The sequence below is a fragment of the Pinus tabuliformis genome, chromosome Q, assembly GCF_031772625.1.
Source record: "Pinus tabuliformis cultivar Carrire ecotype Pingquan chromosome Q, CPIR1, whole genome shotgun sequence".
NCBI classification, from domain to species: Eukaryota; Viridiplantae; Streptophyta; class Pinopsida; order Pinales; family Pinaceae; genus Pinus; species Pinus tabuliformis.
In genome coordinates this window covers 127,562,693-127,590,344 of record NC_142296.1, presented here as the reverse complement: position 1 = coordinate 127,590,344, position 27,652 = coordinate 127,562,693, and the positions used below count along the sequence as shown (strand labels likewise).

The window sequence follows — 27,652 nt, the reverse complement described above, 5'->3', positions numbered from 1 at the left end:
TCGATCGATTCTTCTTCATTATCTATATCAGTGTTCAGCAGAGTTGAGACGAGATGCAAAGATGGTACATGATGACAGGATGGTATATTGATCGATGTCAGATATTGGCAAGTGAAATTCTCCCTAGTTGAGAGGGAGTGTTAAAATTGGAAACTAAGGCCAAATCCCACTTTGGATAGCTCATTTGGTGGAGATGATTATTGCATTGTATTCCTCTTTTCGAGAGGACCAAAATCAACCTAAAAATCATTTAAATTGGATAGGCAGAAATGTCTTTTTGAATTTATGCCCACATGTGCAAATTGTCAAAGTTGCCCACATCATCATGTAGGCTCATGAATCCCAATGGACATGTCACTTGATCCCCAACAACTTGTATAAATATGAGAGACCTCAAACCTCATTTGGCATCACCTCATCTCACACATTCTTCTCTCTCTTCATCTGATTGGTTCGTACAGCTATTGGGCAGCTATTTTCTCTCACACGTGTGGCAAGGAGGATGAATTACAGGCCGAAATTTTAGAATACTGTTGCAGGTTTGACCAGCGTTGAACAGGGGTGCATTAACCAAGTTTGACTGCAATTTTTGGGTCAGAATTTCATTTTTGGAAGGCCGCATTGATTGGCACAGGAACTGAGGACTGTTTTGAGCTGACTTTGACCACCTTAGAAGGCTGAGTTTGACTAGGTATGACCGAACTGCATAGAGGATGATTTGTTGTTGCATTGAACTACATTGACTTTCTCGTTAGGGCAGAATTTGACTGTTCTTGCATACAAATTTGGCAGGGTTGTTTTGACTGTGATTTGCCAAATCAATTTTGACTTTTGTACTCTCTCTCTGTGCTGAACATTTGATATAATAATAAGAAGAATTGATCAAGGGTTTTCCCCATCTTGGGGTTTTTCCTTGGCATTCGCCAAATCTGGTGAACATTGAAGTAATTGTGCTAAGCATAGAACATACCATTGTTAACTAAAATTAACAATCCACAAATAGTCAATCCTAAATGACAAAGTCTTTATGAGAAGTTCATCCTATAATGGATCCATGAAGCAATGATGCTAAACCAATGAACTCATGAAAGGTTCATCTGCTAATGTATCCATGAAGAAGCAATACTGAATCAAACGATATGAACATTTGAGTAGTTTGTTTTGAGATATAACAGGACCAAATCTGAAATTGAAACCTAATCACTATGAATACAATGGGGGAGTACAAACACAGCTCCTAGAAAATACTGAGAACAACATAAAGAAATAAAGAAACAAGAAGTGGTGCTACCATGACACATATAAAAGACCATGGCACAAAACAAAATAATCAATAGCATGCCAAGAAAGAATGACTGAAAAAGGAACATCTGGCAATGGAGCTAAAGATGTCAAGGGCTCATGAGTCTGATGACCGATGGCGAGGGGGGCAAATTAGGCATTGGCTCATTGTCAAAGTACCCTAGAACCAGCAATGGGTATGGTCATATGGTCCTGGGGGGAATGTAGGAGCATGGGATACTCCTAGTATCCAAGGTTGAAAGAAAGAAATTCTGAATAGATCTTTGACCGCCCCTGTGTAACTGGGAGGTAATCAAATGAGCCGAGAGCACCCTACTTTGGAACCATCTGGAGCTGGTCCCTCTGGTGCTCTGAGGACATGTGAGCTAATGTACAGTTCTGCATCACCGAATTGGTCTCAATGATATCCACTGATCTCTCGGAGGGGGAGGCTAAGGAGAGACCCAGGATATCACCCTTCTATTGTCAGAAAAATGCAACCAGAACAGTTTACCAAACTATCCAAACATCCACCCAATTTTCAATGTCAAATATCTCATGTAATTTGAACTTTTAGCAATCATAATGATAAGCAGGAAGCTTTCACCATAGGTAGAAGGCAATTCCCTCAAGTTCAAAATACATGCTTCTAAGAATTCTACTGGTAGGTAACATGAAAAAATGTATGTAGCTCAATATCCAAACAGTGTTTCATACCATCTGCAACTCTTAACAGAATTAGAAGGAAAAAAACAAAAGCTTTTGTTTTTCCTATAAGCACTACATGACATCTACTGTCTCCTGAATTTCCACCATGAATGTACTAATGCAATTCATATGGAAGAATACACACAAATCATATTAACCATCTATGTTCTAAGAATTATAATATTTTCTCAAAAAATATTTTCAGCAAGACCACATTTAAAAGATTTTCGTCGATGCGTTTCAAACCCTCAGTTGTCGTTCATCATCAGGACTAAGATGGAGATTCTGATCAAGGCATGCAAATAAATACTGTAGAGAGGAAAGAAAAATTCAAACAGTTAAAATCAGATGGTTAAAACCCAATGGTAATTTAATAATAAAATAGTAATATATTATTGAAATTCTATAATGTCTAAAAACTTGTTAAATATAAAATAAAAAGTTTTTAATTAAGAAACAATTTTGAAAAGGAGAAATTATTGCAAGGAAAACGGAAAAGATCAAAAATTGAAAATTAGGAACCAAGAGAAGTCAAACAAGGAATATCATCATAAATGTGTAAAAATTAATCAATATAAAAATTATTAATAAACAAGGTCAAAATTTGAAAATACATTCAAAGAAATGAAAGAATTATAATAAGGGAAATTTAATCATCAAATCTATTTAAGGAGCAAAGAAGTTCAATAAGAAGAATACTATTATCTTTTAATTAGAAGATAGCATATATATTAATAAAGGAAAAAAGAAGAATAAAATGAGAGTAATGATAAAAAATATTAAAACAATAAATAAAATAAGAATAAATAATTTTTAAAAGAAATGAATAAAATTAATAAATAAAAAAATTTAATTAACAAATATTTTATTAAAAAAATCCGTTTTAATTTTTGATCTTTTCCGTTTTTCTCGCAATAATTTCTCCTTTTTAAAATTGTTTCTTAATTAAAAACTTTTTATTTAATATTTAACAAGTTTTCAGACATTATAGAATTTTAATAAAATATTGTTATTTTATTATTAAATCACCGTTGGGTTTTAACCATTGGATTTTAACCGTTTGAATTTTCTTTCCTCTCTACAGTATTTATTTGCATGCCTTGATCAGAATCTCCATCTTAGTCCTGATGATGAACCACAATTGAGGGTTCAAAACGCATCGACGAAATTCTTTTAAATGTGGCCTTGCTGAAAAAAATATTGAGAAATTATAAACCACAGAAACCTGAATTCAGAAATTATAATATTCTGAGAAAGGCGTTCAGCCATCAGGAATAGAAAAGATGCATACAGATAAATACGAAGGAATTAATTCTCAATGTGAAATCAAAGAGTAACCAATGACTGTCTCAAATACAGAATAGTCTGCAAGTCCGCATATACTGCACAAAACCGCCAGAGTTAAAATAGCTTGCAACTCCATGCCCAAGAAGGGATATATCCAATCCAAGAGATTGGAAAGAAATATCCCATGATAAGTATAAAATTTAAATAACATATATATATATATATATATATCACAGGAATGTTCTCCTAACTTTGCAGACAACATTTCGATCAGCCAATTATGCTTGTAATTTCGACAACACACAACACCAGAGTCCAGCAACAGAAACAATTTTCTGACATTGCAATTTAACATCCCCAGTCAACTAATGCAGAACAGTGTTTCATCTCTACAAATAATTAACAGTGTCTTTAGGGACATCTCGGCAATATATTTAAATAATTACTGGGAAAAGTTGGAGAAGACTAGAAAACAAAAGCTCAGTATAGTCACCTAGATTATTATAAGCTTCTGCATATGCAGGATTTGCCATTATAGCCTTTTCAATCATGCTTGCAGCAGCATCCATTTTACCCTGCATTCATAAAACAAACTAGTGGTATGTCACCTTCAATTTACTATGTAAAGATGTGAAGCATTCTAACAGTCTAAACAAGAACCCATATAATAAAAGATAAACAAACCTGGACAGTGTAGACCACACCAAGATTATTAAGAGACTGTGAAAAACTAGGTTTGATCGACAAAGCCATCTGCAGAACATAAGGAGACTCTTAAGTAATACAGGTCATCACCTCAGCTTGCAGTTGTGACAAACAATGAGGTTTGAGAAAACACAGCCAAAAGTCAAACATTGTATAGACAGCTCACCTGGTAGCACTCCACAGCTTTGTCAAGATTATCCCTGTCTTTGTAAATGACTCCTAAATTATTGCATGCTTCCGCACAATGTGGATTGAAGTGCAGGGCAAGCTCATACATCACAATTGCCTTAAGACAGACAGACATATAGACAGATAAACAGGGAAACAATTTGAGTATACACAATAAAGGATGCCATGACACTATCAAGATGAAAGAAAAATTAATTTATTAGCATATGTATTTATCTCAATATTGAAAAAGGCCAATGAACTAAACAATATAGACTGCTAAAAAAAAGAAACTAGAAAGACAAAATTCAAAATACCAACCAGAATCAGCAGAACCACTGAAAACAAATCAGTAAGTTTGTTTGTATCCATACGAGGAAAAGTAATTACAAATAATGCATATTTGCCATCAGATTTCAGACTGACATGGATAGTTTAAGATGGTCAACCCTCAAGTTACACTTACCATGTCAAATTTTAGTAGTTCACCATATGCGACACCAAGATTATACATAGCATCTGCATAGTGCCAATTATAAAGCAATGCCTTCTTGTAATGAGCTATACCCTGATGTATATCTCCTTCAAGCTTCACCTGCATTGTATTACAGTTTTCAGGCATGTTCAGAGCTTTAACATAGGCATCTCAGCATATCCAAAATTAAAATCCACAATAGAAACTGTAACCTAAAGGATTAACAATATCATAGGATATCCAAATATATAAATATGGTACTTCACATTATATCACACCAATCAGCGTCCATTACTCTGAATTTTGAACAAGCTCTGGATGATGTCTCAAACATGACTGCCTAATGTATTTGCAGGAATTCACAATTACAATCGTGATATATGAGGGTGTCAGACCAAGTGCATGAAATAAAGGAGACCATCACTGGCAGATAAAGTTGAAGCCACAAAGTAGAAGACCTTTAATCATCCATGTGCTCATACTTGGTAGAAAGTTGAAACTTAAAAGTCATATTAAACAACCATTAGAAACACAATCTTTGGCCTAGGAGTCTAGGACTAGATATCAAGTCATAAGGGTTACTTACAGATTGCCCTAGTGTAGCAATGCTTCTTTCGCACCTCCACATATGTCTAGACTCTATAGTATAATTCATACAAAATATGAAATGGTTGTTAACCGTGACACTTAACGATTGCAATAGCACTCTTTGAAAATGGAGAGGATCACCTTTCAGAAGTAGGTGGCAATGTCTGCAAGAAAAGATATAACTGCGTCCAGTGTCATAGACCGAATCTGCTAACTTTGGCCACTCAAAATAAGTAGAGCTTAAAGGCATTAACACGAAAAAAATGTGTAGAAGCCTACAAACGTGATGTAAAATCTCACTACAATCTTGTAGTGAAGTTAGTGATGAAGAAAGAAGTGAATTTTAATCCTGTACCTGATCAGAGTAGACTTGGAAAAACTGGAATTATCATCTAGAACACCTAAACCCTTCTGTGATGAAAATCCTTTTTTGGAAAGGGATAACAATAACATTATTGAAGAGTCATAACAAAATTTCAAACAGCAGACTGCAACAGGAATAATCTATGTGACACGAATAAAAGTTCAGTACGGTCAGTAATAGCTTTTTCAATTGCCCATGTTAGAAGTATGAGAATTAGGGAACTTGGTAAATTTTGTTGTATGGTTGAAAGGAAGCATATAAGATACAACGTGCTACCATGGACAAAATATCAGCATAACAGCATACAGAACCTCAACGACTGGATCATCTAACTAAATCTTGTAAATGTCAAATAGGCATGAACCTCAACCAGTATGTACAATTCCAATACACTGAATATTATGAAAGGAAACTTCAGTTCAAAATGCATGTGGGCACCAAACTCAGTTTGCGTAATGGTTAAGAACATGTGTTTTCTCCAAGGCAGTCACAGAGTCAAAACCAGAGAGGGGTAGCCCGGTAGGGTATGCACACCTTCGTAGGCTTTAGCAGTCAAATTGAGGTGTGGAGGGGATCCCTTCTCCCACAAACAAGGGTGTCTCATACATCAATTTGGTATCCAGCTTGGCTGTGACCTTAAAATTAGATGGTGATTATTATTATTATTATTATTATTATTATTATAATAATAATATTAGAAACCATATGTTACCAGAACTTCAACTCTATGAACAATAACACTACCAATATAGTGTTAGTTGTGAAATTAAAGTGTGAAAATGAAGGCACTTGGAAGAGATGGATGTAAAGTTAAGCTCAATATCAGGGTTGCGGGGGAGCGCCCCCCGCACCCCCCCCCAAGGAACCCACTCCCGAAGAGCGCTCCGCTTGGGTGCGGAGGGGCAACGACCTCGGGTGCGTGCTCCCTTTAAAAAAAAATCGCTCCTTGGGAGCAAACAAGGGAGCGGTTGGAGAGTGTTCACTTCTTGACCGCTCCCACAGAGAATTTTTTAAGGTGGGAGCGGTCGGGTAACAATCGCTCCCCCCTTAAAAAATTCGCTCCCTGTGGGCGAATTTTGCAGGCCGCACAGCGGGCAAGGGAGGGAAGGGAATGGCCAAAAGAAATAAAAGGCCCTCCTCCCCTCCTATTATTCACCATGTGATGTCCTTAATGAATTGACAACCAATGGACTTAGTAACCTATTTGTCCCCGTAGGCTATAGTCCTTCAAAAAAGGAGATAAAAGCCCCATCGTGGGCGGGTTTTGGGTAAGTTGGGCGAAAAATCCAAATCTGGGGTTTTGAGTAAGACACTTAACCACTTAAGAAAATACTTGAGCAGTTACGACCTTCAATGAGTATAGCAACATCTGATACAGGAATAGACCCCAGGGACAGCTTAATGGCGAATTAGTCTGCAAGTGTGAGTAAACTTCCTTTACCCTCATTTGATGGATCATCTAAATGTACATCAAGGGCTTGGGTGCAAAAATTGGACACCTACTTCAAGCTCAATCCTATAGCCGAAGCAGATGCACTTCAATTTGCCACATCACATCTAGAAGGGGAAGCACATGAATGGTGATATCATGGTCTAGTGACCCTAAGACATGCTAACATCACCTCTTATGAAGATTTTACACAAAGGTTGATTGAAATATTCGACCGAAAGAACCCAAAAATCCACTTCAGAGAACTAGCACTACTTAAGCAAACAGGGTCACATGAAGAGTTTATTGCAGAATTTGAACACACCGTAGTTATGGTAACAAATATATATGAAGAGCGATTAGTTATGTTGTTCAGTAAAGCATTAGCTGAGCCCCTACAAGGATGGGTCAAAGCATTCAATCCCACCACTCTTCAAGAAGCCATCAAGAAGACTCGAGACTTGGGTAATGCAGTCATTAAAGCTAAGGCTCCGTCCAAGCCTTTCATCCCTCCAAAAGATAAGGAGAAGCCTTTCCAACGTAATGGGCCCAAAAGAGACAGACTAGATGAGGAAACTCAAAGTGAACTAAGAAGTGTTGATTTGTGGTAGCATCGGATGTGCTCTAGCCATGAAAATTGGTGGAGAGGCTAAGGCACATAAGATCTCCAAGACCCATAAATGGTTTGGGGAAATTCCACCCGATTGGAAAGATATTAAAATAATTACTATTTCTAATGGAGTTCATAAGTCTAAACTTAGGAAAATTAAAATATTAATGAGTATCAATATAAAACTGGGTAAGAAGGTTCTAAATGACGAGGATCAAGCCAAATCTAATCTTAGTCGTTGATTAGGGGCTTAATCTCAATCGTTGAAGACTCAACCAGAAAAGTATAAGAGGAGGCTTGAGGGTTAGTTGGAGACATACCAAAAGATACACATCATCTCAAGGAAAATCGATTCTCAAAGAGAAGGAGATCGATTTCAGAGGAAGAGTTGCAGGGTGGAGGAAGAGGGGGGATTAGTAGCAGTCAGGAAGCTCAGCAGAAGTGACGCAGAGACTCTAAGAAACAGTGTAGAGGGAGACACAGATCAGAGAGACGCAGGGATGACGCAGAGAGGGACCCATGCAGAATTACGCAGGGCTGACATAGTAGAGAAAGGAAGCTCTCCACGGTGTCAGAAAGTCTTGGAGAAAAGTCTCAAGTGTTTTCTCCCAGTGTCTATGTAATTTTTTTTGTAAAAGTGATTGTTGCTGAAGATTAATAAAACCCTCCTCTGCTGCATCGGTTTTCCCGCATTGGGTTTTTCTAGGGACAATTGTCCAAAAATAATTGTGTTGATGTGATTGATTCTTGTGCATATATTTGTTTCTGTATAATGGTGTGATATCTACAGTAGAATTTATTTTGATATTTACTGAAGGGATTTCATAAATAACTTATTGGGAATAATAAGTAGGTGAAATAAATCAGTGGTTGCAGTGATAGAATTTCTGTTTAGAAATTTTCTTAAGGAGGAAAAAGCTAAGTCTTACTTGCAAGGAACCATGGGAACCTAATCATCGTTGATTAGGAAAGGGGAAGATTCACTACATCGAAGTACTCTCTGACGACGAAGAAGAAGAAGAGGCCACTCCAAGAATCGACGAAGAGTCACTGCAAAAGGAAGCAAAGGATGAAGAAAACCCTGACAGCTCCAAAGAAGGACCGCCACAAGAGGAAAGCCTTAGCAGAGAAAAGAAGACACGACCACAAGTCAAGATTGCAACTCTTTCAAGCACGCCCAAGTATTACACCTTCAGGGTCAAGGGAGTTGTCAAGGGACAACACATCACAGCACTAATTGACGGAGGAGCCACAGACAAATTCATGGATGCAGCACTAGGCAAAAAGGGGACTTCCTACCAAAGAGTTTGCGGGGCTAGGTGTGATAGTTGCAGACAGGTACAACATGGATTGCACACAAATGATCCCAGGTTTGAGTGTAACTCTTGGTAACTCTACTTTTAACAGTGATTTCTATGTGATAGATCTTGCAAACCTCAACATGGTACTGGGAGTTCAATGGTTATATTCATTTGGCAAACACACAATGGATTACCAAGCGTTGGAAATAGAATTTAAAGCACCAAATGGCAATAAGATTGTATTAAGAGGCATGTCAAATGGAGGGTCACAGGTCGTTTCAGCCAGAATGATGGAAGCCCTTTTTAAGCACGAGGATATAGCATATGCAGCATAATGTAAGGTTATGACCCAAAAAACTCTCGGCAACAATAAACCACAATACAGCATTGATATTCAGCAAATACTAGACAAGCACGCTCTAGCGTTTGATGACATTCCTCCAGGATTACTCCTAAAAGAAGATTTGAGCATACTATTGAGCTGGAAGAAGGAGCTAAGCCTGTAATCACCACAATGTACCGACATCCGAAGAAGTTCAAAGACGAGATAGAAAAAACTATCCAAGAATTGTTAGCTATGGGACATATCCGACCCAGCTCAAGCCCATTCACATCATCTGTGTTTTGGTGAAAAAGCAACCAGCAACTAATAAAGTTTTTGTTAGTATTCTTTCATGACCTCCTCATCTATAGTAAGACATGGGACAATCATTTGAGACACCTGGATCAGATTTTGAGTATCATGCAGGAGCAATCCCTTTATGCCAAAGCATCCAAATACGAGTTTGGGTTGCCAGAGATTCTTTATTTAGGGCATACGATCAGCGCACAGGGGGTACAAGTCCACGAGAACATCCAAGCAATAGTTGATTGGCCTACACCTAAGACACTAATAGAGTTACAAGGGTTTCTTAGGCTCTACAGCTATTATCGGCGGTTCATTAAGGAGTTCTCCCAGCTAAGAGTGCCCCTGATAGATTTGACAAAACAAGGGGAATTCAGGTGGAAAAAAGCAGCTAACAAGCCATTCAACAAGCTCAAACAAATAATGAGCCCGTGTCCAATACTTAGCCCTTCCTGACTTTGGCCGACCATTTATATTAGAGTACGATGTGTCCAAAGAAGGAATGGGAGTCGTCCTAATGCGAAAAGGTCATCCAATCCCATTCGAAAGTCGGAAGCTAGAAGATATAGAAAGGCTTTACTCCATATATGACAAAAAAATGTTGACCATCATGCATGCATTGGCAAAGTTTAGACAATATCTAGTGGGTAATAGGCTCATAGTTAGGACAGACCACAACAGCGTGCGACATTTCTTGGGACAAAGAGACGTGATTGAACAACAACGAAATTGGTAATCAAAATTCAAGTTTACGGAATGACAATGAATATGTGAAAGGGAATAAAAACGTGGTGGTTGATCACTCTCCAAAAAACCAACAGCTTGCACCCTCATGGAGCTCATAGAACACTGGAAGGGCCACCTCTCTGCCGAATATGCTAAGAACCAGTTTGCTTGCACACTTTTCAATAGGGTTATGTAAGGTGACAGGTACAAAATAGTCAATGACATCATTTACCATAAAGACGAGATATATTTGGTCCCTGAATCTACACTTAAGGAGAAAATTATGATGGTTATACATAATATTCCTTCGGCAGAACACCATGGGTTCTTCAAGACATACCGACAAATCCAAGACTGATTCTCGTGGAAGAGAATCAAGGAAGATGTGATGAAATACGTCAAGGAATGCGTGACATGTCAGCAAAATAAGATTGAGCATACACCTCCTGCAAGTCTTCTCCAACCTCTACCTATTCCAAAAGCAAAAATGGGAAAGCATATCAATGGATTTTATCACAGGAATACCCAAAGCACAAGGAAAGGATTGCATATACACCGTGGTGGACAGATTCACTAAATTCGCACACTCTTTTGTTATCTCAGCAGATTACTCAGCCAAGGAAGTGGCAAAACTCCTCTTCAAAGAAGTCTTTAAATTACATGGGTTGTTGAAGAAAATAGTCAACGACCATGAGCCAAGGAAGTGGCAAAACTCCTCTTCAAAGAAGTCTTTAAATTACATGGGTTGTTGAAGAAAATAGTCAACGACCATGATAGCACATTCATGGGCGCTTTTTGGCAGGAACTTTTCAGACTAGTTGGAACTGAATTAACCCCTAGCACCAGCTCTCACCTACAAACTGACAACCAAGCTAAAATTATAAATAAATGGATTGAAGGGTATTTCCACAACTACGTGACACGTCAACAGAAGGCATGGATCAACTAGTTGTACCTTGGGGAGCATTGCTACAACACCACGTACCACCTATCCATTGGAATGACACCCTTCAAGGCTCTGTATGGGTATGATGCACCCCCCTTCATCGATAGAATCTTTGGAGACAGCAAGGCACCTCTTGCCAAGGATTGGATACAAGATTGTCAGGACATTCTTAGGGTACTCGAGGAGAATATTCAGGTTGCTGAGAATCGACAAAAGATGTACGCAAACCAGCAGCAGATACAATACAATTTTGAGGTAGGGTATCTTGTTTTCCTACAATTGCAGCCTTATCGACAATGTACACTCAAGAAGAGCAGGGCAGAGAAGCTGAAGCCAAGGTTTTATGGGCCTTACAAAATTCTCCGAAGTGTAGGTGAAGTGGCATATGACTTGGAGCCACTGAGTGATAGCAAAATCCACAATGTATTTCATGTATCGTGCCTCAAGAAAGCTATAGGCCTGCAGGTCACCACTTTTGTTGAGTTGCCACCATTAGATGGGGAAGGACAAATGGAATTGATTCCAGAAATGATCATGGTCGTTCGAGAAAAGAAGTTAAGGGGAAGGGTAATTCCATAGTACCTCATCAGATGGAAGAATTTACCAAAGGAGTATGCGACATGGGAAGGGGAAAGAATTCTGCAGCACCCAGATTTGCAATTGCTTGAGGGCAAGCAATTTCGGGCAAGGGGGACTATGATGTCCTCAACGAATTGACGACCAATGGACTTAGTAGCCTATTTGTCCCCGTAGGCTATAGTCCTTCAAAAAAGGGGATAAAACCCCAAAACCCCCATTGTGGGCGAGTTTTGGGTAAGTTGGGCAAAAAACCCAAATCTGGGATTTTGACTAAGACACACTCAACCATTTCAGAAAATGAAACCCCTCAACGAAGTCTATAAATAAAGGAGACTTGGATTCATTTTGGAGCATCAAGTGTGGATCATTTCATCTATTTTTGAGCATTAGCTTTAAGGGTTTTAAAACACCTTATGTCTTGTCAATTTCAATGGTGAAAGATTCCACCCTAGTTGACACATTTCTTTATTTCTTCTCATTTTGTTGGCACAGGAGCACCATCTGGGAAAAGCAGCGAAGTTTTAATCTTGTTGTCCCTTGTTCTGGCACAGGTATATCTTGAAGAAGACAGCAAAACTTTTTATGATCTGAATCTTGTCTGGCATATGGCAATTTACGAGAAAGATAGCGGAATTTTTTCTTTACCATGTTCTTGGTTTGGGCGCAAACGTACCATTTGAAAGATAGCAAGACCCTCTATGGCTATCGCTCATGATCTAGGATTCAAAAAGGAACAACGGGAAGGATACCCGAAATTCGAGGACACTTGATCAAACTCTCGAGCCAAATCTCTCAAGGAACAATTCTAAACTCACCGCCTCTATCCAAGCACTAGCGACAATAAATCAGAAGCCTAAGGAGTATTCTCAAATAGGAGAACATATGTTGTGTGAATCTGAAATCTCTTTGTGGTAACAGATATTCTCCTATACAGCATCTAAGTGAAATGTGAAATCAAGGAAGGATCTAGCCGAAGGAAGGAATAGTCTTCTATGCAGGCTGAACACCATCTGTGGAAGAAAGTGACTACTGTGCAAGATCAAGATATCCACGAAGTGTCTCTGTGAATCCAATTTTCTGAAGCTCGGGACCTGTCACAAAAAAGTCTGAATTCTCTTAACAGAACCGAGGCCAGTCCAGAAGTGACTTTGGCCCTTGCAAAGGCAGCGCTAAGGGTAGTCTTTTCATATGGAACATTGTAGAGGATATACAAACTGTAGTCAATTATTTCGTTAAAAGATTATGTGTATTGAACTAGTTTTGATTTTCTACTATGGATACAAGTTATATTGTTTATCTGAACGTATATATCGTATTGTTATTTTGAGGTGTTTAATATCAATTGATTTTCTACCTCGTTGGAAGGAATGTTAGATGTATTGTTTTACCTGTTGAATTAGAGAAGGACAAAATTATCGTTATAAGAAATTTTTAGGCAAAATTACTCTAGCACACTACACACCACATGCATTGAGAGAGAGCAAGAGAGGGATTTTGGAATTGGAGCTTGAGTTAAGGAGGATGATTGAGTTTAAGATTGAGAGGATTGCTTGGGAGCTTGAGGAGCTTGCAAGGGAGATTGGAGCTTGGGATTGAAGGCCAAAGAGGTAGGATCTTTACTCTAATCTAGCATTTGTACTTTTTCTATGTTCATTGTTAAATGAAAATGTTCTCTTCTCTCCTTTGTTTTAAAAACCGGTCGTTTTAACTTTGACTCGGTCGAGTTGGTTTGAATAATAGCCCCACCGGGTCAACTCGGCCTTTGAACAGTACTGGCTAGCCAGGTTGTTACCGAGCCGACCAAGTTGCCTAACGACTCGGCCAACTTGGTAACAACCTGGTTGGCTCGGTAACAACGGCCAGTCAAGTCACTTCAGCGGCATTTTTTTTAAATTAGATTTTTGGGGACCCCAAAGCCTAACGTAATTTGCCTTTGGGTCTTTGGGGTCCATTCCCCTCTCCTAAACCCTATAAAACCCACCCACCCCCTCTCATTTCCTCACAGCCATCTCATTGCATTTGAGTGAGAGTTTGCGAGGAGTTGTGGAGTTTGTTTTTGGAGCAACAGTGAGGAGTCTTGGGCAAGCATTGTAGCAAGAGTGAGGAGCTTCTTGGGCAGCCATTGGAGCAGCATTGAGGAGTCGGTTTGTTGGAGCAACCTTGAGGAGGTAGTTTGTGCCTAGAGGTATTTTTTTTCACTTGTAAAAAATTGTTTTTGCTTATTTATTTTTTTGTGCAAATCTGGAAATTGAGAAGAGTGTTTTTTGTGAAAGAAATGAGCATTGAAGCAATGCTATTTTTTTTGTTTTCATTTTCAGATTTTTTCCTTTGAGTTCCAAGTGAAAAAATGGCACCTAGAGTGAAAGATGTTGCTTGGGCATATGTTGAAATGGTTGATAGTCAAATGCGTTGCAAATTTTTCCATAGAAAAATTACGGAAGGTCCTGGGGCCATTAATAGGCTGAAACAACACTTGGCAGGAATTAGAGGCCAAATTACTCCATGTACCTCACCAGAAATTGGGGAGATTAGGAAGGATTTGTTAGCCAACTTTGAGAAGTTTAAAAAAGAAAAGGCTAGGCAAAAATAATTAGAGGCTGAAATTGGGAGGAAGAGGAGTATACAACAAATGATGGCTAGCAACCCCCATTTTGATTTTGAGGGTTCTTCTTCTATCCCTTGTACTGATGCATCCAACCCCTTCCGATATGTTCCTCCCTCTAAACAAAAATTTCAATTTTCAAATTCTTAATACTTATTTTGTTAAATCGTTTATAATTTGCAAGTTGGATATAATTTGTGATTTTTTTGAGCTAACTCATTACACTCCTATGTTTTTGGCAGCACAAGGGTGGGAGGCTTTTGGTAGCCATTCTCCTAAATTGCTTAAGTTTGCAATTCATATTTTCAGTCAAACTTGCAGTGCTACTAGGTGTGAGCGCAATTGGTCTGTCTTTGAGAGGATTCACACGAAGAAGAGAAACCGTTTGGATCAAAAACGGTTAAATGATCTAGTTTATGTCCAATACAACCTCCGACTCAGACACAACCAATTGTTGAACAAAAGACCTGATTCAGATCCGAATGTGTTGGAAGACATTAATCCAACATCAGATTGGGTAGTGGAGAGTCGTCTAGCAGAGTTTGATTCTGATGAGGATCTTGATTTGGATTTACAGGTGGAGGCATCACTAGAACATAATGTTCAATAGAATGCAGATCCACTTGTACCAGCCTCACGGCCAGCCCCAAGTCCTCCAATTGCAAGCGCTTCCTCTGCTCAACCACAACAGAAGCGCATATCTCGTCTATCTCAGCTTGCAGCTATTGCACAACCTGCTAGTGCTACCACTTGTATAATTGCAGTTAGAGATGAGGAGCAGGAGGAGCCATGGGCTTCCCTGTCTGACTCTGATCCAAAGGTGCCAGATGATGTTGGCTCCTCTAGTAGTAGCCAGTAGTACTGGTCATAGTTTACTTTTGTTGTAAAGGCCATTTCTAGCCTCCTTGGTTATGTGTTTTTGTTTTGATATCTATATCATCATCATGTATGTATTGGACAGTGCACTGGGTGCCATTTTGATATAATGGATATATTCATGAGCCTACTTTGATCATATGTTGTCTTCTATCTATATTCTAATGTTGTGTGTTTGGAAACATGAATGAAAATCTTTAAAATTATGTTTTTTTACAAAAAAATATTTAATGTATTTTTTACAATGACCGAAGTCGGAGTCGGAGTCAGAGTTTTAAAACATTGCTTCTCTCTTTCCCATTCTCATTCCTCCATTTTATTGCAGGGAAGAAACTATAACTCCACCAAAGTTCAAATATCAAACACCTTGGCTATATGGCTTAGCATTCTCATGATGTTGGTTCCTTTTTTGTTATTATGGTGTTGGAGAGTAGAAAGAGGGTTGATCATGATAAAGGATGAAGAAGTGGGTAGTGGTGGATTCGTAAACCCTGGAGAGGAGGAGTACCTTGGTTAGGAGGAAGAGGAGAGTGGAGATGATGATGGCACAAAAACGAAAGCAAACCAAACCCCATTGTGGAAATATGTTTCTAGGCCTGAAGCCGGGAAAGGGGGGTGGAACCTCCAAACTTACATGCCTCCAATGCAAACACTTACACGGGTTCATACACCATGCCAGAAAGCACCTTTGTGGGAAAATGCCATGGGATGTAGGTAAACAAGTAGGAATCAAAACTTGTGTAAGTGTGACAGCACAACAAAGAGACAAATACGTAAGGGAAGAGGAGGAAGCCCAATATAAATCTAAAAGATCAAAGGGTGACTTTCAACATGATAGCCCATAATCACATAGACAAAGAACTCCATCAGCATCCTCCCATGGCAGTGGATATGGAAGCATAGGAACAATGATCCCTTTAAGGCGTAGAACCATATCATATTTCCTTGTCGAATGGTGTAGGAATGATGTGAATTCAAAAAATTATGGTTTCTCTATGCATGTGGAATACCATTCAATGTTCTTCGCTCACCTTATTGGAATCAAATGGTTTATTCCGCCATTAATGATGCCCCCAAAGGATACAAGAGCAATGGGTATGACAGGGCTAGAACCTTGGGACTTGATCATGAAAAACCAAAAATAGCACATGCTTTGGGTAAAATGACAAATTCTTGGAATGAGCATGGGGTATCCATTGTATCTGATGGATGGACAAATGTAAAAGGCAAGCCATTGATAAGTGTTATTGATGTGTCTACGTGTTGCAATCTTCCTTTTAGCATATGATTACTCGGAAAAGTTCAAGACCAACATAGACATTGTAGAACCATTACTTTAAAGTTTAAACAATCAAACGTATTGGCCCATACAGTGTCATCCAAGTCATCACTGACAATGCTTCTAATTGTAAGGCAGTGAAAGCAATTATTGAGGATAGATACCCCAACATATTCTGGTCTGGGTGTTCGGTTCACACAATGAACCTTTGATGCATGATATTATTAAGAACAAACACCTTCAATACAAATGGATTGGTGATTTGTACAAGAGAGGCAAGAGAATGATAAAATTTATTACCAATCATAGCAATATCCATGGGATTTTTCACAATCACTCAAGTTTGGAGTTGTTGAAGATTGTGAGGACTAGATTTGCTAGCTATTACCTCACCTTCAGACGCGTTTTAAATGTAAGAGAGTTATTGGCTAGCATGGTATCAAGTCAACACTGGCAGGTATTAAAGGACCGGGCTCCAACCGCAGTTGACAAGCAAGGTTTTGAACAGGTAGAGGACATTGCTCTTGATGGTCTGTTCTGGACAAGTGTGAGGGAAATTTTAAAATTCACCAAGCCCATTTATAACATGATTCGTTTTGCAGATACAAATGCACCAGTGATTGGGGAGATGTATGAGCAAATGGATAACATGTTGGGGCAAATAAAAGATATTGTTCAGAAAAAATATCCCAACTTGTATGATAGTATTCACAATTGTGTGTGTGCACAATGGAATAAACTTAATGTTCCACTACATGCCTTAGTGTATATCCTTATGCCAAAATACTACTCTCCATCTTGGTTGGGAAAACCTGCACCTAGGGGTGGGGTTAGGGCCAAACCCCATACAGATCCAGAGGTACAAGAGGGATATATGAAAGCATTAGACAAGTTGGTCCCTGACAGGGAGGAGTGTGCTAATCTACACCTTGAATTAGGCAGATACTTCACTAGCACTGGAGTGTTTGGTTCTTTGCATGCAATGGAAGATAGGGACAGATCTGATGTTATCACATGGTGGAACGCATATGGCGGGCAGGCACTTTTGCCAAAATTGGCAGAAAAAAGTGATTTCTTTTTCAATTCTTTTTCAATTCTTTGCCTTCCAGTTTGTGAGACCACTGGCTTTGATTCCATTCTACACTAGAAAAAACCTTTAGCAAGTTTCTATGTTGTGAAAGCATAGATTGCAATGTCAAAAAATGAGTAGCAAATCTAGTGATGGCAAGCCTAATAATATCCCTACCCCCTGTGTGTTTCCTCATCAAGCTCAAAATCCATGAATGATTGTAGATAAATTTTGTTATGCTTTTGGCATGATCTACAGTGTTTTTGACCCAATCTAATTTGCCAATATCCTCAAGCATGAGGTCTATGCAATGTGCAGCACATGGGGTCCAAACGATGGTTCTGTGTTTTTCCTCTAACAATTTACCAGAAAGAACATAGTTAGAGGCATTATCTATGATGACTTGAACAACATTAGCCACCCCCACAGCCTCAACAACCTCATCCAATAGCTGAAACAACAATTGTCCATCTTTTACCTTATCAAATGCATCAACTGATTTTAGAAACATGGTTCCCTGTGGGCAGAAGATAAGAAAGTTTATGATGGTACGGTTCCTATGATCAGTCCATCCATCTGACATGATGGTATACCCTGTTCTTGCCCATGAGTCCTTGAAATCTTCAAATACTCATTAATGGAGGCAATTTCTTTCTGCAAACGATGCCCCCTTATCTCATGCACAATATATCCTTTTAAGCCTTTTCCAGCAACATGTATGGCATCAAACATAGGCTCATAATATGGTGAACGGGAAGCATTGAAGGGGATATCAGCATCATACCACCATCTACATATGTAATCACAAGCAATCTCCCTCAATTCTTTCTTCCAATGATCATCCAAAGTGGGTTGCATATGACTTCTACTAGCTTGAGGACCATGTGCATTTGATGGAGAGGAGGGTGTGACAGTGAAATAATTTTTGATATTAATATCACCCTTTTTCATTTAACCCTTACCGTTTTTCTTGAATAGACTCAAAAGAGGGAGGAACATATTGAAAAGGGTTGGATGCATCAGTACAAGGGATAGAGGAAGAACCCTCAAAATCAAAATGGGGGTTGGTAGCCAGCGTTTTTTGCATATTCCTCTTCCTCCCAATTCCAGCCTCTAAGTCTTTTTGCCTAGCATTATCTTCTTTAAACTTCTCAAAGTTGGCTAACAAATCCTTCCTAATCTCCCCAATTTCTGGTGAGGTACATGGAGTAATTTGACCTCTAATCCCTGCCAAGTGTTGTTTCAGCCTATTAATGCCCCCAAGACCATCCTTAATTTTTCTATGGCAAAATTTGCAATGCATTCGACTATCAACCATTTCAACATATGCCCAAGCAACGTCTTTCACTCTAGGTGCCATTTTTTGACTTGGAAATGAAAGCAAAAAATCTGAAAATGAAAACAAGGAAATAGCATTGATTCAATGTTCATTTCTTTCACAAAAAACACTCTTTTCAATTTCCAGATTTGCACATAAAATTCAATAAGCAAAAACAAATTTTTACAAGTGAAAAAAATACCTCCATGCACAAACTGCCTCCTCAAGATTGCTCCGAGAAACCAACTCCTCAATGTTGCTCCAAATGGCTGCCCAATAAGCTCCTCACTCCAGCTACAATGCTTGCCCAAGACTCCTCACTGCTGCTCCAAAAACAAACTCAACAACTCCTCGCAAACTCTCACTGAAATTCTCACTCAAATGCATGAGATGGCTATGAGGAAATGAGAGGGGTTGGGTGAGTTAAATAGGGTTTAGAAAAGGGAAATGGACCCCAAATACACATTGATAAAATATAAACCTGTTTGGAGCCCCCCAAAACAAAAATTTTAAAAAAATTGTTGTTTTTGGGTTCACGACTGTTGTTTTCCAACCCGACCGAGTAGGCTCGGACTCGACCGAGCCGGCTGGGTTAATACCGAGTCTAACAACTCGGCCGGCTTGGTATTAACCCGGTCGGCCAAACCATTTCATTGGCCGGGTTGACTCGAGGAGGCTATGGCTCGAAACAACTCGGCCAAGTCGGTCCCGAGCCGGCCGTTTCTTAAAACACAGCCTACAACTTCATCCATAATGTGAGAAGAAACAGACTCAATGAAAATTTTGGGCAAAAAGCTTGGTTTATGTGCACTACAACTTGAGGTTGTTGAGTCATTATTGTGATCGGGCTTGTGAGGATACATCATATACAACTTAGGACAACAACCCAAAGGAAGATAATTTGGAGGATGGTACTCTATATCTAAGAGAATTGCAAACAGAACTTTTGAAAGATGATGATGGAACAACACCAGCCATGCCACCCCCACCATCAAGTAGAAGTGCTCAAGTTCCAACATCTTTGCCTGCACTGCCACCACCTCCATCTACATCCCCCTCACGTGGAGGGCATGTGGCTTCTGGTTTTGATCGTTCGACTATATGGGAGGAGACTCCCAGTAGACCACCACAGCCTTCTTAGAAACTAGACATTAGTCGTGGCAAGAGGCCCAAGCATTAGCAACAGCGAATGGATTTATTTGTCTTTTGACTCTCTTCTAGTTTTTAGTAGTTTTTATAATTGTTGACTCATCCAAATTTATTATGATATTTTTGTAAACAATATACGACAATTTAAGTTTGAAGTTGACAATTATAAACCATTCGTAATGAATTATGAAAATATTATATGATGCTTCATGAAAGTTGAAACATTTCATTTCATGTTAGATGTTCTTTGTTGTAATGGTTAAAAGTACAATTTTAGTGACCAATGATGATAAATGTTATATATTGAATTTTAAAAGCTTGAAACTTTAAGATTGATGAATCATGAGACTCGATATGTTGTATGTTACTAACTTGTGGACGTGGTTGATGAGGATTATAACTTCAAGATGATTGATGTTATTATATAGTTCAATCCATATTTTTATGTTTTTAATATCTAATTCATCATTCTACATGCTTTTGTTGACATATATGCATCAAAACATATAAAATTATATATTATATAAAAATTTGCTCCTGATTCGCTCCCAAACCGGGAGCGTTTGAAAATGTCGCTCCCCGCTTTCACTCTCGCTCCCAAGTAACCTTGCTTAATACACCATCATTACAAAATAAAATCATTCAAAACCTGGTCAATGAACACTGCAGTGCAATGTGCAAATAAATTTAGCTACCCTAAGAATTGCATGAAGAGACTAATAGTACTTAACACATACTCCCTAGGAAAAATGCACATAAGTCAATGAACTTTTCGACGAAGTCCAGTCCATCCTTGATAATCTTGTTAATCTCTCTAGAAAAATTCCAAAGCCTAGATGACTGATATCCTTATGATCTCAATTAGACAAGTAAATGAATGAATTTAATTAATGTTGAAACTAAATTTCAGACCATAGCATCAATACACAGTTTCATACATACACAAGTGATTACTCCTTTATAATCAGCTTTTCATTACTTTGAAAAATTCACAAGGAAACCTTCGTAAGTTAGAAAAAAAGCAGCTACACACTTACAAAATCACCTTGAATTGGGTTGTATAGACCTACAGAGAGCACTGCCTATCTGTACGGGATCCATATTGTAAAATCTTGTGATGCAGTCTGGATTCACCTATGTCTAGATCCCTACTCTCTCTCTCTCTCAACCCACTCCATTGTTGAACTGTGTCAACTATGTGTGAACTCTCTATCATGAGTTGTCTTCATACTTTTAGCTATAAGACCAAAAACCTAATCTATTTTTTAGTCTACTCCTAGTCTAAGTCATGCATGTCTAAGATACACTTTTTTACGACATAATAATCAAATATAAGGCGTTTCACCTTTTTTACTCATGTGAATTACAAAAGAGGCTTACTTTCAAAAAAAAAAAAAATCTTGAACTACTTCTTGAATGTTCACAACAAAACTATCCAATGTTCCTATTCAAGTTGTATTTCTTAACACTCCCTCATAGCAAGGAATTCTAAATCAATCCAAGTCAGTCTCTAAATGCCTCAAACTTCCCTTTTGCCAAAGGCTTGGCCAAATATTAGTTATTTTTCGATCTGTGGGAATATACTACAGCTTTGTTCGTCCCTTCCAAATCTTGAAGCATCACATTCGACTACGAACGGCTTGGAGAAATCTGGAGTTGTCAGTATCGGTGTAGTTGACATTACTTTTTTTAGATTCTCGAAGCATTTGTCTACCTGGTTATTCCATTGGAAATCGCTCTTTTTTATCAAATTTGTCAATGGCATCGTCATATGTGCATAGTTCTTTATGAATCTTCTGTAATACCAAGTTAAACCTAAAAATCCTCTTTGTTTTGAAATGTTCTTGGGTTTGGCCATTCTTTGATCACTTTAATTTTGTTGGGATCCACTTCGACTCCTTTGGATATGACGTGTCCCAGGGATTCAACTTCCTTCTGCCCAAAGGTACATTTTGATAACTTTGTATAAAATTGATTCTTCTTTAATACGAAAAGTACTTCCTCTAGATGCCTGAGGTGCTCCACCCGACGAGGATATCGTCAAACAAGACTGATACGAATTTACGCAAGTATCGGTGGAAGAGTTTGTTCATGGTTGCTTGGATGGTGGATGGTGCATTTGTTAAACCAAATGGCATTACCTTAAACTCGTAGTGCCCTTCATGAGTTCTAAACGCAGTCTCCTTGATGTCTTCTAATCTTACTCGATTTGATAGGAGCCTGACCTCAAATCTAATTTTGAAAAATATTATGCGCCATAGAGCTCGTCTAGCAACTCAGCAATAAATGGAATGGGGAATTTGTGTTTAATAGTAATTTTGTTTAATCCTCGATAATCTATATATAACCGGAAGGATCCATCCTTCTTCCTGACTAACACTACTAGTGTAGCATATGTACTTCTGCTTTTCGTAATGACTTCGCACTTTAACAGGTCTTGTATCAACCTCTCTATGTCTTTTTATGATGATGGGGATAGCGATATGGTTTTACATTTACTGGTGTCGAATCTGGTTTGACTTCAATGATATGTTCAATTTTCCTTTCAGGAGGTAATTCCATCGGTAATTCTTGAACTACCTTGTCATATTTCCGGATTAAGGTTGTAACTTCAAACTGTTGATGAACTCATTCCATCAATAATAACTCTAACCGTCTGCATTATGCGACGAATAGTGGAGCTCCCTTGCGAATAAGCCTTTTCATTTGCCGAGCAGAAATGATTTGGGTAGGGGGGGCTTGGAATCCGACCAACTTATACTTCCTCCCATTCATTTTGAACTTAATGAATTGTTTTTGGTGATTTACAGAATACGTCCCTAGTTTTTGCAACCACTGTAGTCCTAAGACGGCATCTACACCTCCTAAGGGGACTATATAAAAACTGGACTCCATTTCTTATTCATTTAGTTGCATTTTAACTTTATGGCACTTCCCTATTCCATCTATTTATTTTCCATCTGCCACCATAACTTTTAAATCTACAACGGGAGAGGCAAAAATGTTTAGCCTTTTTGCGACATTGACATCTTTAAAATTGTGTACTTCCTGAATCCATCAACAGAATAATGTTTTGCTTCTTAATATGTCCTTTAAGCTTTAATCTTTGTGGTTGAGCTATCCCTATGAATCATGATAACTGCCAGAGAAATTCTTGGCATATTCTCTTCTTTTGGGTCTAAATTAGGAGTCTCATTTCTTCATTATTTTCTTCGTCGGAGCTATTCTTTGAAGATTACTCTTCTTGTTCAGCTTTATAGTTGTAAAGTTTTTGCGTAGATCATATGCTTCAACTTCCAGGTTGTTGGATGCGATCATGACCTTCTCCTGTTCACCTATTCGCGGGTTTGCTCTGAATATGACGTCCATTTTATTTACCAATGCAATGGCGCCCTTATGGTCCTTACCATCGTACTTAGGTAATTCCCTCTTAATTTTGTGGCAGTCTCTTTCGAGAAACTTTGTATAGTATTGAGTTCCTTGGAAATGTATATTCGGTATTAATGGGACTTCGTGCATCCTATTCGCTTATCCCTTTATCCTAGGAAAACTTATGCCTTAACTTTTAGTCCAATTTTTGGGGTTTTTATATTTTTGGAGTTAGGATTGGAGTATGCAAGTTTTTTCTTCAGTTCTCACGTATTTTTTACTCATCCTATCCCTAGAGTAAATAAAAATGTTGACTCTAACTCTATTTCAAACCCTACAACTCCACTTTTGCCCTAATTAACTAGAATCAAAATAGAGTTTCTTTTCTCTTAGTTGTGCATGCACAAGGAACCACACTTACTGCACATTAGTCCACTTTATGAGAGTGTTATTTAATTGTATTCAAGTCAAGCAATTTAATATAAGTGAATTCGAATTGGTCTTCCAACCACTTAATCTATTTGAATGTTATTTCATCCACCCTTCTTTCTTATTGTCTTGCATTTGCTACTGTGTTTTTTTTCACAATTAGATCTTGTGTTTGTGCTTAAAATCCTACTCTCTCTACCTTTAGCCCTGAGCTTGTTCACATGATCCGGTTATATGCATGTCTATGAGGTTGTCCTATTATTGTATCATTTCTTTTGTACTTCATTTTACCCTAGATTTAGCTTTAACATTTTTTAGGAGTTGCATTTGCACTCCCACATGTACTTGTACTGGTTGCATCCTTCAATCCCATTAATATTTATGGTCAATTGTTGGACATTATTAAAGCTATCTTATCTTATCTCTCTCCTCCTCATTCTTCATCTTTCTATTTTCTCTCTTGTCTTGAAAACGTTAAGGTTTCTTGGAGCTTTTGTAGCATCTTCAATATTAGGGTTAGGGTTTCATCCTTTTGAGAAACTAGCACTAGGATCTTGGGATTAAACCCCCAATTATACTTGTTGAAGAGTGAAAAAGAGAAGTCTTGCCTTAGAGGACTTGCTAGTGTGATGCTTGCTTCTTGAAGATCCTTACTAAGGTTATCTTTCTTGGTTTTCCTTAGCTAGGGTTTTGGAGAGCTAGAGGAATGCACTACCCTTGAGATAAAGTTATGGAACTCTGGTATGTACAAGAACTTCATCTTTATATATATATATATATATATAGACACAGGTGGCCAAAATTCTATTATTGTAAATTTTATTTTCAGTTATTTAATCTTCATGGTTTGGTAATTTCCAACAAGTGTTTTAACATTAACCTTGAGGAAGATAGGGCAGGATCTACTGTTGTAATTACGGCTATCAAAAAGTGATTTTCAGATCTACTTTATGCATGATAAGACTGCACTAGAGGGTTGAAACTTGTTGGCACACATTTAGTACCTTTTTCTCTTGGATTGCCTTGTTGATTGAGGTTGTTAAGAGGTAAGATATTTTTTGTTGTTGCTCCATATTTCCTAATAGTCCCAAGGCGAAAAATTCGCACGATAAAGATTCAGGAAACCTCTAGGAAAGAGGTGAAATTTCTAGAGTTGCTTTAAGAGCCCCATTTCACAAGATTTCTACAATGAACTTCCTCCAGTCCATTTTGTGTTCTATGTATAAACTATGGAAGAAAAAGTTTGGTTCCTCTAGTTGATGAGCCCCTCCACTTCACACATATCTCTGCTTGTTTGGTGAACAGTGTTATGGGTAACATCAGCAATTGAATGACCCCCCTCTCCCTTTCCATATGTTAATATTTCATACATCAAATACATTTTGTCAGTAAATAAACTTTGAATAGAATATCATAGATACCACTTCCCATGTACCCTATTAGGTTAATAATTACTTAAGCTCAACGCCGAGGGGATTTAGGATAATAACAATATCAATGTCAAGTAACAACAAAGTGGTGAAGCAAAATCCTTCAACCTGCTCAAGCATAGAATCAATAAGTGGGCACTTCATTAGGTCACCCCTTTGATCATGCTCCATTGAAGCAGTTGTGCTTAGCTTCCCACACAGCATTCGATCCTAGGCCAACCCAACAAACCTGATTATAAGGTGGAAAATATATCAAAATCATTATAAGGGTATAGCTCTAGAGAAAATCTAATTAGGAAAAACTAGCCAGAACCATCTTATCCTAGCTCTCTTCATTTGCATCATATTTACTGAGTGTTGACCACTATGTGTCAATGGCCCATAGCAATACACCCCTTTTTTTAGCAAAAGGAATAGCACCCGATCGATGTGTCTGTGTCGTCCAGCTATCATCATCAGTCTAACTTCCAAGATGTTATGTAAACCCATCCTACATGTGTATAATGTATCTCAGCAGACCTGTGTCATGTATGTAACGACCTAGGTAAACCTACATTTCTAGTGACGATCTCCATTCTAGGAGGTTTTTTGTCTCACTGATTCATTTTTGGATGATCAACAGAGTTTTTACCTCCAGTCTTACCCCAAAGCTAGAATGGATTTTGTCACTAGGATCTTAGGCGAGTCCTAGTGTTCTAGATCGAGTCTATGTAAAAGTAATTTGGGAATAATCATAACTATTTGGTTAGATTATTTTATTACAAATTGCTTGGTCTATTGAATTATACATGTGTCGCAGAAATGGGTAGTCTGTGAGAGTTTGTACAAATGGGTATTCCCCTTTGTGATGTAAAAATGTGTAAATATTGATGTAAAATGTTTAGTGCATGGTCCCTCATAATTAGAAAACCATGAGTAAACATTTGAGAGTTGGAAAATTAATTTATCCCCTCATAAGTTAATTAAATAAAATTTTTGGCCCAAAGTTAATTAAAATCCTAAGCCATAAATTTAATTAATTCTAAGTCTTAGGTAAATTTAAATTCTCCAAAGGCAAAATTTGTCGATCCTAAAAAATTAAATTTTAAGAGGCCCCCGAGACTACGGTAAATTAATTATTTTGATAAATTTTAAACCTTTGATCCCTGGGAGTGAAGTCAAAGTCAATTTTTTTGGGAAATTAAAGTGCATTTAAATGAAAAATTCGAATTTCCTCGAAAATAAAGTATTTCGATGAATGATATTAAAAGATATTTTGATCTCTATCAACGATCGAAATAACTTTGACGAGGATCATTCGAACAGCCGTTGGAGGATTTATCTTTAAATATGAGGTCATTTGTCAGTCGATCCATCCGATCTCTGAGTCGTGTGCTTAGCAAGAAGCTCTAGTGTAATCTTTTTCTAGATAATAAAGAAAGACTTTGGGGTTAAATTCTGCTAGTGTTACTCTTCATGGGAATGTTGTAAGATGTTTTATTTCATGCATAATTTTTTCTAAAGCCATTGATGATAGCTTCTAAAGAGTGATCTGAGCACATGTATCTTGTTCAGTTTGTTGGGGTTTGAATAATAATTTTAATTTTGAACGTAATAGCAGGTATCTCTATTTGTCTAAATTTAATTATTATTTTCTCGCTCTATTTTTAATGGTTGGATCGAGTTTTGCAGGGAAATCTTGAGATAGATTATCAGGCGTTAGGGGATAGTCTTCAATTGGACCAGCCAACTCTCGATCTGTATTTCCTGAAGAGCCCAGCTAAATAAGCTCTGGGCTTATCATAAGATTTTTGTTTTGTGATGCATGAGGGTTTCGAGCTAGCACCTCCTTTAAAAAAATAAAAAATAAATAAAAAATTAAAAAAAATAAAAAAAAAAAAATCTAAAAAAAAAAATCTGTGCAGCATAATGATAGATTTGGCTAATTAGAGCCTTCAGTTTGTAATTATTGTAATTATCTAACTAGGTTTTTGGGTTTTTTCCGATTTTATCATTGTATATATCATTTGGGTGTTTTCTTGTTGTTGTGCAACTGCAAATCTGGGGAGAAAGATAGTATAGAGTTTGGATCTAGGCCGTGAAGGACAAGATCCGAATCTCTAGGGTTCATTTGCATATTTCTCAAAGGGTTTTACGACACATTTTCATAAATAAAAAAAATCAAAAAATTAAAAAAGAAAGATGGGCATCACACTGCTTCATCTCTTGCCTTCTTCCCTTGCTGCCATCCTTGTGTCCCTTCCTCCTCAACCCTCATTGCATCCTTTCTTTGTTGCAAAGCACTCCTTTTCCTTTGTCGGTTGCTCCTTTTATTCTTGCAGTCACATTCATCTTCTTCC

The 27,652-nt window shown here is 38.0% G+C and overlaps 1 protein-coding gene across 1 annotated transcript in view; it reads right to left on the bottom strand.

Moving 5' to 3' along the window:
- Positions 1 to 27,652, bottom strand: part of SPY (Tetratricopeptide repeat (TPR)-like superfamily protein) — a 310,171-nt gene that overhangs the window by 239,199 nt on the left and 43,320 nt on the right. The window contains exons 6-9 of the mRNA XM_089384094.1: positions 4,616 to 4,744; positions 4,148 to 4,267; positions 3,961 to 4,029; positions 3,770 to 3,851 (exon numbers count right to left, since the gene is read on the bottom strand). Of these exons, the coding sequence (XP_089240220.1) occupies positions 3,770 to 3,851; positions 3,961 to 4,029; positions 4,148 to 4,267; positions 4,616 to 4,744 (400 nt within the window). The remainder of the gene's footprint in view (positions 1 to 3,769; positions 3,852 to 3,960; positions 4,030 to 4,147; positions 4,268 to 4,615; positions 4,745 to 27,652) is intronic.